The 17,611-nt window shown below is 39.7% G+C and overlaps 2 protein-coding genes across 3 annotated transcripts; one reads left to right on the top strand and one right to left on the bottom strand.

The window, feature by feature from the left end:
- Nucleotides 1-725: 725 nt before the first annotated feature.
- On the top strand, nucleotides 726-2,997 carry LOC148880315 (plasmodesmata-located protein 8-like). Its single transcript, XM_088962177.1, has 3 exons — nucleotides 726-1,771; nucleotides 2,535-2,642; nucleotides 2,771-2,997. Exons 1-3 carry the CDS (start codon nucleotides 1,009-1,011, stop codon nucleotides 2,794-2,796), a joined length of 897 nt encoding a protein of 298 aa, XP_088818303.1. The 5' UTR covers nucleotides 726-1,008; the 3' UTR covers nucleotides 2,797-2,997.
- On the bottom strand, nucleotides 2,309-15,842 carry BETA-VPE (beta vacuolar processing enzyme). Of its 2 annotated transcripts, none has more exons than XM_088962176.1 (9): nucleotides 14,118-15,842; nucleotides 13,784-13,948; nucleotides 11,838-11,994; nucleotides 11,511-11,596; nucleotides 11,188-11,387; nucleotides 9,941-9,989; nucleotides 9,634-9,837; nucleotides 9,108-9,314; nucleotides 2,309-2,853 (listed from the first exon to the last, which is right to left on the bottom strand). In XM_088962176.1, exons 1-9 carry the CDS (start codon nucleotides 14,457-14,459, stop codon nucleotides 2,692-2,694), a joined length of 1,572 nt encoding a protein of 523 aa, XP_088818302.1. In that variant the 5' UTR covers nucleotides 14,460-15,842; the 3' UTR covers nucleotides 2,309-2,691. The 2 variants fall into 2 exon arrangements, with proteins under 2 accessions (XP_088818302.1, XP_088818301.1); XM_088962175.1 differs by lacking the exon at nucleotides 2,309-2,853 and adding an exon at nucleotides 7,407-7,835.
- Nucleotides 15,843-17,611: the final 1,769 nt, after the last annotated feature.

Raw genomic sequence — 17,611 nt, 5'->3', positions numbered from 1 at the left:
ATTTATATTGATTATTGAAAAGGGAAAAATTCTAATTTTTTTTATTAGGTCAGGCTTCGGATTCGAACTCGGGCTTCAGGCTTTTTATCAGGGCCGGGCTCGGGCCCAAGTTGTAGGCCCGTTGGTCGGACCACCAGGCTTGAGCTCGGACCTAACATATTTCCATTAACGAAAAATAAAAATCTGGCTCGAGCCCAGCCCAACCTAGCCCGGCCCATGAACAGGTCTAGTTGGAACGTCTTTAATTTGTTGGCAAAAAATCCCAACTCACCACAGAGATTAACCCATAACCTCTTGGTGACAACAGAATTTAATTCCCAAGTCTCCCCTACGGTGAGATGATGCAAAACATTCCCTCTCCTCAAACCCAATGCAATTAAACGCCCGAGGGAAAATCCATTCATCATTACAGGGTTACATTCTTCAATCAATCTCTCTTTGATTGAATCCGTAGTCCGTTGTACACCAACACGCAGCTCATCCCGTTGGACCCGTTCCCATATTCTTCAAAAATAAAAGAACATCGGAGGGTGATATTCTTTAAGACCATTGACTGAACTTTGCTTTTTGTTCCCACGACAAAAAAAAAAAAAAAGTCAATCTAACGGACTCAGAACGCTAAATAACAGATGGGAACGGCTCTGATCAGACAGTTTGTGGCCCGCAACGTACGACAACAGATGAGGTTCAATTCAATCAAAAACCTTTCGTTCATCCCACAACATATGACAACTTTCCTTGTACTAGATTGGGTACTGTACTGGTAATCTCATCTTTATGACCATTGACTGGATTGGACGAGCTGTAGTATCGAGTGCATATAACATGCAACTTCGATATGACCACAACGATCACAATTAGGGTTTTTGGAACATGATTTCGTTCTTTTCATCTCTTCTGGAGGAAGCCTCTACTCGAGAAAAATTCTAAAAAGCATCTTCTCCTTCCAGCTATCTAAAGACAAGCACAAAACAAAATCAAAAGCAAAACCAAAATTTTAAAGCAGGAATGTGGAAGAGCCTTCATCAGCACTCTTCTCGCAATCCCATCTCGCAGTTGGCTCTGAAAAAAATCTCTTTTTTGTTATTGTTCCTCTCTTCCCTCGCTAACCATTCTCACCATATCAATGCTCATACTTTCATCTACGGGGGCTGCTCTCCAGACAAATACCAACCCAGCTCGCCCTTTGAAGCCAACCTCAACTCCCTACTGTCTTCCATTGCAGTGTCGGCCTCTCAGTCTGCTTATAACAGCTTTACTGTGGCAAATGACACCTCAATGCCGGCGGATGCAGCAGTCTATGGGCTATACCAATGCAGAGGTGATTTGAAGACAAGCGACTGTTCGTGGTGTGTCCAAAACGCCGTTAGCCAGATGAGTTTGGTGTGCCCTTACTCAATAGCAGCTAGTTTACAGTTAGAAGGGTGCTTTCTAAGATACGACAATGCCAACTTCCTGGGGAAACTCGACATGGCGCTGGTATACAAAAAATGCAGTCGCGATACTAGTAATGATGTTGAGTTCTTTAAGCGCAGGGACGATGTTCTTGCTGACTTGCAGGGAGCAAATGGTTTTCGAGTTAGTAGCCTGGGGTCTGTGGAGGGTTTTGCTCAATGTTTGGGGGATCTCAGTTCTGCCGATTGTTCTTCATGTCTTTCGGAAGCCGTCGGGAAGCTGAAGAATGCATGCGGCTCGGCGTCAGCAACCGATGTCTACTTGGCCCAGTGCTATGCTCGATACTGGGCCTCTGGCTACTATGATTCCCCTTCAGGTGCAATTCATAATTTCGTATTACTTCTTTTGCGTTTTTCCTTGTATTTCCTTGCTTGTGACTTGTGAGTGTGTTAAGCAGAAATCTCAGAAAATTTTCACAGAGAAAGAGAGAGAGAAAGAGAGATTAATACCACTAGACGTGGAAGCGGCTAAGCTTCAGTTGATGATCAATTATAAGGTCGTATCCACTACGTAAATAGTTCAACAATCTTAAGCTACTAAGTCTAACTACCAAGGTCGTATCCACTATGTTTGAAGGGTTACCACTGACTTCCTTTTATAAAGTTCAAGGCACTGCGTTTTTTTGTTGATCCTTTTTCTTTTCTTTTCCTCTTTTTCTCTTTCCTATATTTTGGCAATAGTGCTGTGCTAGCACTCGGAATTTTTTACTCAACCGATGTTGTTTAATGTTTACGGTTTCTTTCTTCCCCTTCTTTTTTTGTCAATATATACATACTTGTTAATCACTGCTGCTAACGTCAAAAGGGATCGAGGGGTCAGGGATGTTTGATCCTCGCTTTGCTCCCTCATTAGACATAGTACTTAGCTCTTCCACTTTCATTCAAATATCGAAATAATTAAATAGTGTTTCTTAAAGATACCTATATGCGTCTGCATTTCCTTTTCTCTGATGAAGATGTTTTTTTGGCTTTCTCATCGCACCCCAACAACCAATGGATGAGAGAGAAAGGCATCGAGTAGACTTGTTTAATTGTAGAAAAATTCCCCTTACTACTTTTGCTTTTTATGGCTGCCTGCAGATTCCTCCACCGATGACCAAATCGGAAAGACGGTGGCAATAATCGTTGGAGTACTGGCAGCGCTCGCTCTGCTCATCGTCCTCCTTTCCTTTATGCAAAAAGCATGTGGTCAGTAGTTGCACTTTTCCCTTTTATTTCCTCTCAAATTCTTCTTTCTTTATTCCAACCAACAATGTTCTCCACAGCATTTTTTTTTTATTAATTTCAGTTCTTTCTTATTCCTCCTAATAACCCAGGTCCCAGCCTTCAATACCATAGCTAGATGTCGTTCGTCCTTGCATTCAGGCTGAGAGGATAAAGATGAAGATGATGCAGGTCCCTACAAGAATGAAATGAAGATATCTAATTCATCTTTGTAGAAAGGATCATATGCTTGTTTAATTTAGATCTTCTTTGGGTTCATTCATTTAATAATTTGTGACAGTGCAACCAATTTAAAGTTAGAACTATGAACTATCTCTGGCATTGAGTCTCTAAACTCCACACTTTTCGAGAAAAAAAAAACAAAGCATACTGATTTCTTAAAAAGAGCCGCAAGAAGCTTGAAATTCCCCTTCATGAATACTCACTTTACTGTTTTGTTTTGGAAAATGTTAGTATGTGGAAACCAGAGCATGAACTGTCACCACACAACCCCCCTTTTTGATATGCGTTTCCCTTGATTCCAGTTCCCATCGGATTCCACCAGGTACCACCAAGTTAGAGACTGATTTCCTATGTTTTAAAAAGCGGCCTGCAAATAGAACCGTTTTTGTCTCTGATAGTTGGGTCACCGGTTCAACCATCCGGGTTGAACAGGTGAACCTATGACATCATATATAAATTAATAAGAATATAAATCATTGAGAAATATAAGGGTTAGCCGTAGAGCCGTAAACCGAGCCATGCTGCTAGAGGCCTGGCGTGACATGGGCCAAGCTCGGCACATCCCATCACTAGGGCCACGCCAGACATGGCATGGAGGTATGGGTCATGACGGGCTTAGCTTTTCAGGTCCACGTAATATAGCATTTGGCGACTTGTTTCTGTTTTTTGAGTCTTTTTTTGCATAAATACCCCCAACTATAAATATAAACAACTAGTTAGAGGGTATTTATGTATTTTGACTTGGGGAATGACAATAGTGCCCCCAACAACTATATAATAGATAATTTGAGGGACATTTTGATAAATTGATAATCAATTTTATAATGACCAAAATACCCCTCTTGACAATTAAAAATGGTTAATCTGTTGGTATTTTGGGCAACTGATTTAATTTCAACTCCTATAAATACATTTATCCTCCACCATTCTCATGACACCAATTCTCATACACTCATACTCCCATACTCTTAAATACTCTCTTATACACTCTCCTACTCTCTCTACTTTTTAATTCTCAATTTTATTCAAATTTCAATAAGAATAAGACTTGCTTAAGTATCTCAACTTAACAATTTGGGAGGCTTGGTGGTTTCAACCGTTTAAATCAAGTTGAGATTTCGAATCAGAAGATCGAGTAAGCTGCAATTAAATTAATTTTATTTTTTTTAGAGCTTTAATACTAAGTGGTTGGATTCACTCAAAACCAATTTCCCAACCTATTCAACTTTGATGATGTTTAGTCACAATATGATAGTGTTAGCACCAATATGGATGCTACTAATGTTGCAGGAGTTCCCACTCTTACTACTACTATTAGGGGAAAGAAAAAGCACAATATGTTGACTAGCTCGGTCTGGAAATTATTACATAAAAGAGGTTGAGGGGAAGGGAAAAAGAGTTGTTTGTCGTAAATGTAGGAGTGGTTTTAGTTATAGCAACAAAAGGTGGTAACTAGCCATTTGAGCAAACATATGGCCACTCATCAAAAAAATGAAGAAGAAGAAGGTAACAATCATCACAAACACAAATTGTGTGTGAATTTTTTTGGTAAATTTAGATGCTCTCAAGAAAAAATGAGACAAAAAATAACAAAATATATTATACATGTTAAACAACCATTTTTATTAGCTGAAGACTAAGTTTGAAAGATTTTTACAACATTCTATAAATCCCCAACTTAAAAAAGTTTTTAGAAATAATATTAGATAAGATGATTTAAAATTTTTCATTTATTTTCTACTTTATCAACACTTAATTCTAAAGTTGCAATTACTTCTGATATTTGGACTTCTAAGTACAATATAAATTATATTTGTCTTATTAGACATTTTATTGATAAAAATTAGCTTTTATAAAAACAATTTTAAGTTTTACTAGGCTTGAATGACCACATATTGGCCTAGCAGTTGCTATAAGTATTTTAAATACTTTACATAAAAATGAAATTGAAAATATTTTTTTTCTATTAGTTTTGATAATTGTAGTAATAATGATTTAACAATGATATTTTAAAAATTCAATTAAAACCATGTTTAAATGATAAGTTATTTCATATTAGATGTGCATGTTGCATCTTAAATTAATGTGATCAAGATGCCTTAAATATTGTTTCACATCATATTTCTAAAGTTAAAAATTGTATTATATATATATATATATATATTAGATATTCTGGAATAAGAAAACAAGAATTTAAATATTTATGACAAAAATATGGTTTAGAATATAAAAATTATGTATTAGATGTTCAACATATGTTAAATTCCACCTATTCGATGTTAGAAAGTTTTATTTCATACAAAGATATTCTTACTAATTTTTATAATGAAAAATGCAAAATGATTTTATAAGTGGAGATGATTGGGGAATGACAGTTTGTATAAATGCTTTTTATAATTTTTTATGATATGACTAATTAATTTTTGAGTGTTTATTACCAAAGTAGTTGATGAAGGAAGATTTGACCCGACCTCACAGTTATGCGACACGAGGCAAAGACAACAGCTCGGCACAAAAACAAGCCTAAAGCGCGAACACCAAGGGGACACCAGCGGACCGAACTCCCTACTGGGGGCCCGAAATCACCCTTGGCCCCAAACCAGAAAGTAATCCGAGCTGGCCTACCTTGTAACAGTTCGGGATACACCTCGCCAAACTAGCCGATCTTGTAACAATTCGGAATTCACCTCGTCGAACTAGCCAACCTTGTAACAGTTCGGGATACACCTCGCCGAACTGGCCAACCTTGTAACAGTTCAGGATACACCTCGCCGAACTGGCCTACCTTATCAGTTCGAGACATACCTCTCCGAACTGGCCGACCTTGTAGCAGTTCGGGATACACCTCGCCGAACTGGCCCGCCCTATACATACCTCCGAACTCAAGACTTCGCCTCGTTCACCACTCCGCATCACCTTCTGGGCACCAAAACCAAACAAGTCGTACCGTGCCTGACACTGAGGAAGTCCGTACCCGAGGGCGCCGCACCCGACTGACTTGGGATCTGACGCTTGACGGCTGCACTCTAAAACGGCCACCTGCCACCACCACCTGACACTGCCATCTCTAGTTAGAGAGACGGTTAGGCAACGACGGTTCTGTCCCAGCAGAAAGGACGACGGCCGAATTGACGGACGCAAGAGTAATCATACCCAACCTGACAAGGACCTCGGAGCAATTGCGCAAAGTGATTATAAGAACCCCCTGCCCCCAACAAACAAGGTATGTGAACTTTGCGCTATCTGGTCTACACTCTGCCTCTGAGAGATTACTGACTTGAGCTTTGGAGTTATCACACCGGGTTCCCCCCGGAGCTCTCTTCTTTCCCGTTTCAGGCTCCCCGACGCTCCAGCTCAGAGGCGAGTTCGTTGACAGCTAAGACCGGCCGGATTTGCTCTCCATCAGTAGTTATATTTTAGTTAATAATTTATTTATGATAAATGAATGTTTTGCAAAATATAATAATAAATCAAATTTTAAATGTATTGTTGAAATAATGGAAGCTAAATTTTAAAAAATATTGGGAAAAAAATTCTCATCTTTATTGCTTATCTACAATATTAGATCCTAGGATTAGGAAAGATCATTTAGATGCTTTACTTGAATCGTATTGTGAAAATACAAATATTAAAATTGAAACTAAAAAAGAAAGAAATTATTTTATTGCTTAGATACAATATTAGATCCAATGATTAGGAAAGATCATTTAGATGTTTTACTTGAATCATATTGTGAAAATATGAATATTAAAATTGAAAATAAAAAAGAATAAATTATTTTGTTGCTTAGCTACAATATTAGATCCTTAGATTATGAAATATCATTTAGATGCTTTACTTGAATCATATTGTGAAAATACGAATATTAAAATTGGAAATAGAAAAAGAAGAAATTAATAATTTATTATTTAAAATGTACATTTTATATGAATCTCAATTATTAGGCATAAGAAAACTTATACAGGTGCAACTTTCATTTACGAAACATCTAAATTTAATAGTGGAAGAAAAAATTTTGTCTTCAATAAATAAAAGGCAGAAATTTACTACCACTTCACCATTAAGTTCATTTAATAAACTTAATTTTTATTTACAAGCTTTTTTTTCTAATTTAAATGATTCATGATTTGAAGTAAATAAATAATTTTGATATTTTAACATATTGTAGTAAACATGGATAAAATTATCCAATTTTTGCCACCATGGCATGTGGTCTACAAACCCCTCTGGTGTTTATAGTTCCACCGTAGTCTTGTTTTAATGCAGGTATTAAGGTACTAATTAAATGACAAAAGAAGCTATATGAATGACGAAAGGCCTAAGATGTGTATATGTTCGAAAGATTGGCCGGATGCTGAGGATGGGCTGTAAGTTAAAGGAGGGCATGACACTTCACTTAGGTCGTGTTTGGAAATGATGCAAATGGAGTGTAAATCCCGTTTCATAGTAAATTTGCCTGTATTTGGCAACATTACATTTATGCATTAACAAATGACAGAAAACACATTATCTAATGCATATTTACATTGATAATAAAAATGTAAAAATACATCAATAAAACACATTTTCTAATGCACATTTTCTGATGCATATTTACTATTAATTTCAACAACAACAAGCATTTTTTCTTTCTGTAAAGCTTTCAACCACATACAACCTATAGGAAGGTATTTACAAAAGGCATAAGAATGAACACATATTTTACATTGACCTGTTACTCATATGAGGCAAGCCTTGGCACTTGCACCATGATCAAGCACTATAACCTAGGTTTGATGGATTCAATGACCCCGATGGACGTCCCCTACAAGCAGCCATACAAGCTTCCTTCATTGCATCCTGTGAGATACCACTGTTGCAAATGTTTGCAAGTGCACGCATGTGTTTCATCCCATATTGAGTCAAAGACCCACAATGTGATTCTAACAGCCGGACCTGTGAACCAGTTTTTTATTGTTAGGTCAAGACAAAAATAATTCTTTCAGGAATGGACAAATCAAAGATCATGCATATCAAGTATTCTGATGAAGGAAGATTTGGCCCGATCTCGTAATTACGCAACACGTGGCAAAGGCAACAGCTTGGCACAATAGCGCGCCTAAGGCGAGAGCACCAAAGGGAGGAACCAGCAGTCCGAACTCCCTATTAGGAGCCCAAACTCTCCCTTAGGCCCCGAGCCACTCAAAGGACAATAACCCGAACTGGCCTGCCCTATGGCAGTTCGAGACACTCCTCTCCGAACTGGCCTGCCTTATGGCAGTTCGAGACGCACCTCCGAACTGGCCTGCCCTATGGCAGCTCGGGACACACCTTCGAAATCAAGACTTCACCTCGCTCACCACTCCAGCACTTCACCTCCAGGATGCCAAACTGAACAACCGTACCATTCCTGACACCGAGGAAGTTCGTATCCAAGAGCGGCGCACCTGACTGACTTGGGATCTGACGCGTGATAGCCGCACTCCAAACGGCCACCTGCCACCGCCACCTGCTACTACCATCTCCAGTTACAGAGACGGCTCCGACAAGGAGCAGTGGCGGTTCTATCTCAGTAGAAGGGATGACACCCGAACTGGCAGAAACACAGAAGTAATCATACCCGACCTGACAGAAGCCTCGGAGTGAGTGCGCAAAGTGGTTATAAAAGGCCCCCTACCCCCAGCAACGAGGTATGCAAAACTTTGCGCCATCTGATGTTATCTTGCCTTTGAGAGAATACTAACTTGAGCTTCGGAGCAATCTCACCGGGTTCCCCCCGGAGTTCCCTCATCTTCTCCGTTTCAGGCTTCCCGTTACTCCAGCCAGAGGCAAGGTCGTTGACAGCTAGGACCGGCCAGATTGCGCACCATCATATTCCAACATTGAGCTATTTGGGTTGTCATGGCTACCCAAATTCAATAAAGGAAACGAACATGGCTACCCAGATCATAAATTCATTTCTTCAGAAAATTCCTTAGATAAAGATAAACCCATTTCATTTCCAATCGAAAATCACTAGGTCGATCGCTCTACCCATTAAAAATTTATATTCAAACTACCCTGTGTCAGAATTGCCTTCTACTATACTTTGCTGACATTCTCACGAGGCATTATAATTTCTTTGCCTATAATTTTGATAGGCACCTTAAATATTAGGAGCAAAATAACCTCACCCCCCAAAAGCAACAAACCAAATAGAAAGAAAGAAAAAGAACAAAGATACATTACCAATGCTTTCAGACAATCCCAGTTATCAACCAAGGGCCACCCAGATGGCCTCACGGCACTGAGGATAGAAGCAGCTCTTTCAGGTCCAAAGAGAAGATTGCCGATCAACTCAACACTACCATCCAGATGAATTCTATGCTTTATTGTCTCTACTATTTGCTTGAAAATTTCTTTTTTCTTTTTGGATCCTTCCTCTGACTTCTTGTACTGGAAAAGTGGAAAGCAAACAACTCATTGAGAAGAGCAAACGGTAGGAAAGAAATAGGGTATGTGAAAAATATGAGAAAGCTAGCCACTGATGATAAACCTCCAAATAGCTCTCAAATGCTAATCTAAGAAAAGTTGAGCAGTCCTAATCTTACATATTCACATCGAACCTGGCCATAAGGATTTTATTTTGAAAATTTCTAAAAGAGCATAATCAGTCAACTTAATGACATCAATATTATTTGGGTTAGCTATCTAAACGTTATATTCACTAGGAAGTTCCTGCTTTTCAAATAAAACGATGGGCACTTCAACTCACCCTTTGCCACAAGAAGAGGAGATCTGCATCCCTTTGGTTAACAACATCCATATGGAATTGAAGGGAGTTTCGATTGATTTTCTCAGTATCCTGGCTAAAACCTTGATATAGATAAAGCTTCTCAAATTTGATGCTTTTGTTCCCATATTCCATCACATGAGATCCAACATCATAAGTGTTGTAATTGGAAGCCCGATATTTTACCTGCACAAATGAAGGAAAAAATTCAGCTTTGTCTACATTTATTGAAAAACAATTCCATTCTTAGAGAACTAAAGTCCAGAAAATTGTGTTATCTATATCTTACATTTTGATACTGTTGTTGTATTGTTTCTTCCTTCAGACTGTGGATTTCACTGCAATAGAAATAAGCAAAGGTAAGTCAAATAAAAATGCAAGTGATGTTTTTATTTGATTGCCCAACTATTCTTACAACTTTTACTTGAGAGATTGTTATTTATGATTGTTAATTTGAAGCTATGTTGGTTCCTACCCCTGAGTTATGTTTATGCATAAAGTTGTCCTGAACAATTAAAATCATTACCTGAAGTTGTAACTCTTCTTTACCTCTAGGAAATAACCAAAGACATGAATACAAGAACTGCCAAATCTGAAGACAACTAGATACCTTAGTGAAGTATTTCTTTAAGCATTATACTTAATCCCTACTTTTTGATAGGCAAACACTAAAGACTAGGACCGAATGTTGGTCCTAGCCATCCAGAATTTGGAAGAGATGCACTGGATACAGACCTATCCTCTAGCATTTTTAGCATGAAATGGCCACTCTCTAAAGCAAACCATTGTCTTGACACTTGTCATCCTGAGATTTTACCATCACAGCAACCAGCGGCTCTTAGCTATGCAAAAGCTATATTTTAAATAGCAGAAGTGTCTCTATCTCTGCTTTGATCAGTTTCTCTGCAAATTTGTCTTTTAAGATATGTTTCCTGAAGCTCAGTTTGGAAAGAGTGCAAATACAAATATGTAGAGTGCAAAACCTTATATTTTGTATTATTTTGTATGCATTTGCACTGTACATATTTGTATTTGTACTCCTTCCAAACTAAGCTTGAATGATTTCTGACATTTTTGTCACCTTGATGACAAACATTATCAAGACAGGGATGTAATTGATGCTAATTCCAGATATGTCAAGGAAGGCACTAGTATTCCAAAATGTCATATTTCTGAATTTATGAATGGAGGTTTCTGCAATTTACTCATACATGGATAAGATCATAAGAACCCTGAGACTGGACCAAAAGCTATGCCACGAGATTAAGATTCAATTAAAAGAATTTCCTATATAAGACTGTTGGATGGAAGACATGAGAAGCTATATTCACACAATATTTAGCCATACAGTTACAAAGTAGGTTTACAGAAGTGGGTAAAACAAACCTCGATACTTTGATGAATGCCAGACAATGTTTAAAGCCCATTGTAATACTAATCAATGGTAGGGTTACATGAAAAGGTGAAGTTTAGCTATCTTCATATTCATAGGTCCACACACTACTATCAACTCTTAAAAAGTAGCAGCAATTTTACCTATCTTCCATCCAGGCAACGCTGTACAAGTCCCCCAAGCAAGTTAAGAATTCTGGAGGTGGAGAAGGTACCATCCCAGGACAATAAGTTCCCCAACTGAGCTCCTGAGCATTTGATGCTGTTGTAACATAAATATCCAAGTCTTCAGTCATTAGACCTTCAAAAATACTCCCACTCTCACAGGCCTCAACATATATAACCTGCCAAATACATAAGAACAATGTAACAGTGACAAATATCATTCTAACCTAGAACTTCTGTTGTATCGTTGGCCTTTTTATTGGATGTGGGGAAGGGGGGAAGGGGAGGAATGTTTCTCTCACCATCTCTTTGTAACCTCTAGCTGCATGTTTCTTCTTTAAGACCTCAATGAAATTAACAGCATAGATGAAAGGCAAATTGGGCATTCCTAAAAACAAAAGTGAAAAGTTAGTTATTACACTGCTAAATCCACCCTTATTGTTAGAGGTGTAAATACATCTACTAAAATTCAGATCAAATTCAATTTGATATCTAATGGATCCTAACAGATTGGATCAAGCAATATCCAAATTCAATCAAATAAATGGAAGACATTTGCAAATCCAACCCGAGCTAATTATGGTTTAAAGTATCTGTTGATGGAGAAAGGAAAGGCTTATCATACTAACCAAGCACACCTGGGCCTCCATGGTCAGAGTAATACAAGAAGATTCTGTCATTTGGTTTGCTACCAATGACCTTACCACTTCCACCCCGTACAGCTCTCTTATCACCAAGAAGTACTGCATACAGGTTCTTAGCAGTGACATTCTCCCCTGTGTAGTCCTGCCATGTGAAAATTTTAACAATGTTTTAAGAAAGGAACTGAAATCAAAGGGGGGCAGGGGAAACAGTTTCACTATGTAAAATTATTGAATCAACTATTCAACAATGTTGCATAGGTGTAGAGACGAGAAGAAGAATCTGGCGCATGTCCAGGAGTCTAATTCAACAAGAAGAAAAAGAACAAACAAGGATTCATAAACACCTCTTTTGCTTTTCAAGAAGTTATTTACCCGGGTAAATACACTTACCCATGTTCTTTTATTTTCCAGGTAAATAAGATAATGACTGTTTTAGCCATAAAAAACCATTATTAAAGGGGCAATGTTCTTCCATCCAAGTGTAGGCAACTTTCCTCATAGATGAAAAAGTTATTTACCCATCTAGAAGATGAGCTTTGGGAAAATAAGGCCCCGTTCACTTTTCAATAAGTTGCTTACCCGAGTAAATGCAATTACTTGGATAAGTTTTTCCTAGGAAACACTTACCTAGGTAAGTGCATTTACCCATGTTCTTTTTATTTTTCAAGTAAAAAAGGAAATGATCATTTTAGGGCATTTTTGTCTCATTCAAGTGTTGGAAACTTTCCCCCCAAGTGGGAAAGTTATTTACCCACCTAGGAGATGGGTATCACTTACCCGGGTAAATGGTACCTAGGAAAATAAACTTTCCCTAATCCCCACATTAATCTGAAAAAAGAATATGGGATTCTTGGTCAATGGAAACGAAAATCCCATTGACCAACTTTCCCCCCTCTCAAAATCCTAAAAAAGAACACCCCCTAAATTTTCTATGAATTTCACATAAACGTGAAAAAAAGAACATGGGTATCTTGGTCAATAAAATCAAAATCCCATTGACCAATTTTCCCTTCTCTCAAAATCCAAAAATCAAACAGGCCCAAAGTATTAAAATGGATTCCCATAGTTTCACAGTGCGTGAAGAGCTTTTGCTTGCAGAGAATCCCCTTTTTGATAATGAGGATTCTACTCCCCATAAAGTAGCTGAGGGTTGCCCTGTCAATGGACCAGATTTGGTTCAATTCAATCTGAACCCAATGGTAATCCGATCCATGATGTTCAAATCCAATCCAATCCAATCCTATGTAGGCATTTATCCAAGTGGCTATAACCCAATCAAATCAATCCACTGGATTGGATTTTGATGGTTTTAATAAATCCAAATCCAAGAAGACCCACTAAATTGATAAAAGATGCTATTGAATGTTATTATAAGAAAATCACTTGTCTTTTTCATGGGACAACTGAGAAATCTCATCCACAAACTACGTGGGACCCGATGTTGGCATACCGATACAAGCAAGGAAATGATAAGTTTAGCATCTATAAGAAAAAACCGAAATTAGTATAGAGATATCAGATATAGGCCTTGGCCGACAGCTCCGGCATACCAGAATCCGCTGATCACAAGACCATACAGCCGCATATCTGAAACATTATGTTGTCATTTCACGGGTTGTTGGCTTGTTGCTGCTCTGTGGCTGACTTGTGTCTCTCGTACCTAAGCCTAATATATGGAAATGGCCCGCCGCTACAAACGACGATACGATTACAAGCTGAACAGGTCGGCTGATTATAACCGACAGCCGGGGTAACAGCCCCGCCTTCATCCTCTTGCCATCTTGGCTAGTTGGCTCTAGGCTTTCTACGACTAGGAGCAATACTACCGTTGTCAAACGAGAAAAGGTTCCAACTCAACGGTTCTGCAGCCTACTACTACTACTACTACCGGAAATAATAAATAGAGAAAAGGGTGTACCATTGTACCGTACCTTAGGGACTCCAGCGTAGACATCTTGACCTTGTGGATGGTTGATGATGATTCCTGGCCTGGGATTGAATTCACTGTAGGCGATGTCATCGTACATAAACACCACTATGTTCTCCTCCTTCAATCCTCCTTTTCTCAGCAGCTGATAAGCGTGGCATACGTCCGCCTGCATCCATCCGCCACACACACAAAAAGTCAGAACGAGATTATTTTCGTTCGTCTATTCTCTCTAAAGTCTAATCTATCACCCTGGCCATCGATTCTATTTTGTGTATCATCACTTGGTTTTCACGCTAGCTACCTACCAATAACCAACTCGCCAAATCCTTCCTTACCTGATGCCGGTAATTGCCGAAACCCGAAGAACCGGCAACGAGAACAGCCCATCTCGTGCCGATTTCCTCCCCGTTCTCTTCCCGTTCTTCCTTCTCCGTCGGCATTCTGATCCCCGCTTCCCACCTCTCCAGCTGAGCCCGAGCTGCCTCACCGTCGCCGATGGCTTCCAAGAGTAAAAGTAACACCACAACTGCCGACTTAATTACAAATATAGCAAAGCCATCCATTGCCCATGAATTGGCCATCCAAAAACAGCGGAGTAGGAACTGTACAGTAACACGGGCTGTCAGATAATCAGAGGGGGATGTAAACAGGATTATATTTGATAGCGCAGAATACATGCATCCAAGAGACTATGAATTGAAGTGTGTATGAAAGTAAAAGAACTGGACTAAAAAGCGTGTCCGTAGCTGGGGTGGTTTCGATCGAAGCTGGGTTGGGTTGGGACTTGAGAATTGGAATTATTTGTTTAGGGTCTGGACTCTGGAGAAGAGATTGATTAGAGATGGATGTTGCACAAAGTAAGCCACAAACCGAAAGGAAGTGCAGTGAACGTGGTATTTGTAGTGGGGGAGAAAAAGTTAAACAGTTGGAATTTTCTACATGACATGAACACTTCTTCTGCAAGTGGGTATCTGACAATTACGTCAGAAATCAGAAATCGGAATTACTTTGAGAATCGTCCTCGAATTGGAGAAAGCCGTTTTGTACAGTTTCAAAAATACTCTTAATCAACACAAAGTTAATTAAGAGTGATCTTTTCGCAAGTTGTGATTGGATCTTCTGCTCATCAGATGTTTTTAAGAAATTAAAATATAGACTTATCAAATGTAATATCGGTTGATTAATTTGATTAAGGGAAGTAGTCCAAAACCCAACATCAGTTTTTCGGAATTCTCTTAAACCCATCAAAACTTTTTAAAACGTCAAAAATTCACCATATTAGCGAGATTTTATTTTCCAAAACTCACTATCTGTTACGCCACCGTTAAAGCTGAATGATCCAAATTGTTCACGTCAGCCTAAATGAATATTTTATGACTAAACTGCCCCTAAACGGTGACTCAGCCTGTTAAACAATTTTTTTGACCGAAATGCCAAAATGGCACAGCAAGCCGAATGAGCGAGCGAGAGAGAGAGAGAGAGAGAGGAGAAATCATGTCTGGTTCTCTTTCCTTCCTTCACAGTGCGTTCGCTTCTTCATAACAACTCACTCTTGGACCCAAATTCGTAGCAGCGAAAGCAAGTCCATCTCTGGTTATTGAAGCAAAGGCCACAGAAAAAGCAGCTGTAGTTGGACAGGGGTTCGTCGCTATAAATATTACGGTTCGCAACACTGCAGGAGAAATCAAGCACCAGGCAGTGGCGGTTCGGAATGGAGCAGACAAGTCGATGCCGACCTTCTACAGTTGCAGCTTCGAAGGCTACCAGGATACCTTATGCACCCATTCCCTCAGGCAGTTCTACAGGGAATGTGATATATATGGAAGTGTGGACTTCATATTCAGAAATGCTGCCGCTGTTTTCCAAGACTGCAACATATATGCTCGGCTGCCGATGCAAGGCCAGTTCAATGCTCTCACGGCCAAAGGCAGAACAGACCCAAATCAGAACACCGGAATTTCCATTCACAACTATAAAATTATGGCAGCTCCAGACTTGGCTTCTAGCAATGGCACCACAAGATCTTATCAGGGGCGGCCATGGAAAGAATACTCCAAGACTGTGTATATGCAATCTTTCATTGATAGTTTTATAGATCCTACTTGATAAGGGGTGATTTGGCCCGACCTCATAAGTGGGTGACACATGTACTTGACTCGACATAAACAACAATTCGATATGAGCAGATCGGCACGTGGACATGGCTCAACACGGGTGACAACTCAGCAAGTATCAACTCGCCACAGAGCAAGCTCGGATACACTAATGTCCTGAGCTGAAGGTACTTCGGGTTGAGTCCCTCCCAGTTCACGAACTAAAACAACAGCACCAAGTTCTTAGTAGTCCGAACCCAAGCAAGTGGGCCACCTCAAAGACGACTTGCCTCGGGCAGAATCACCTCAGCACGCCACTAGTAGCTCGTCGTCAGGTAACCTGGCGTCTCGCGAGAAGCTTCCTGCCTGATAGGACCGTTCCTGCCAACCTTGAAGACTGCATCCACGTCCCTTGTCCAGTAGTGCAATATCTACCAACCTTGAAGACTGCACTCATGTCTCTCACTTGGCAGCGTTGTGCCTGCCAACCCCAAAGGTTGTCTCCTGCCTGGTGGGACCGTACCCTACAACGGTCGCATTATCCCACCTGTTCCTCAGTCCTGACGACAACAGCCAATCACTCTGAAGCGTTACTTGACAACAGATTGTCGTGGTAAAGATTCGGGATCAATCCCACCAAACCTGTCAGGATGCCAGTATATAAAGACTTGAACCCCCCAGGGGCCAAGGTATCGCGTATTCACCACTCTCTAGCTTTCTCATCTTCCTGCAAACTCATTCTCTTCTAGCTCGCAACCGAATACTAACTTAAGCATCGGAGTGTTCCCACCGGATGAATAACCCCGAGTTCCTTCATCTCTCTTCATGCAGGTATCACTTGACCGTCGCCAGCTAGGAGCCCAGTCACTTCCAACTAGGAGTGGCTGGATTGTGCATCATCACCACTGGTTGGAGAGAATGGTGTAGTGACTTTGCAGTGAGCACGCTCTACTACGCAGAATACAGCAATACAGGACCCGAAGCAGTGACAACAGGCAGTTACCATGAGATAGATGACACAAACGCAGCCGATTTCACCGTCTCTAATTTTGTAGTAGGTGGCTATTGGTTACCTGCCACAGGATTGCTTTATAGTGGAGGCTTGCTGTGAAAAACACTTTTGAGTCTAAGATGGGTTTTACTTCTATTGTTCATCCTTTTGCCTCTTGTTTTGTATCGATGGTTTTAGTTAATTAAATAGAGATGCTAATCCTTCAATTCATAATAGCTGAATGAAGAATACGTTCTAATGACTGATCTTTTAAAGCCTTAACCACTAATTAAGCACAAGAGTTCATAACCCTATGCCTTATCTTGATTGTTGATGGCAGACGGACACACCTGTCAAATTTGTGTTAATGGATACTGATAAACAGGATAAGATCACGTTGAGAAAATTTATTAGGTGGCTAGCTAGCTAGGGTTCCCATGGAGTAACTAGTTCAAGGGTGTTCTTATCAAATGTGTTGTCTGGATTCTCAACATGGATAAATGAACATTCAAAATTGAAATTGCATTCTCAACTCATTGCACCGTGGAGCTTCATAAGAAATATATTTGTGGGGAGACTTGCTCCAATGAACTTCCATATGGTCTCCTTTCTTCCTACATCAATCATTGATAAATGCATAGTCATAGCACTAATGGCTTATGGTTCCACCCAAAAGTAGCATTCAATTCTCCAATTCACTGAGCTCAAGATAAATTCCTCCTTAAGACCTCAACTTTTAGTTTCT

Source organism: Nelumbo lutea, chromosome 1 (assembly GCF_056320005.1).
Source record: "Nelumbo lutea isolate HS-2025 chromosome 1, American lotus-T2T, whole genome shotgun sequence".
NCBI classification, from domain to species: domain Eukaryota; kingdom Viridiplantae; phylum Streptophyta; class Magnoliopsida; order Proteales; family Nelumbonaceae; genus Nelumbo; species Nelumbo lutea.
The sequence above is the reverse complement of the archived record's forward strand: the minus strand, read 5'-3'. Positions and strand labels throughout refer to the sequence as shown.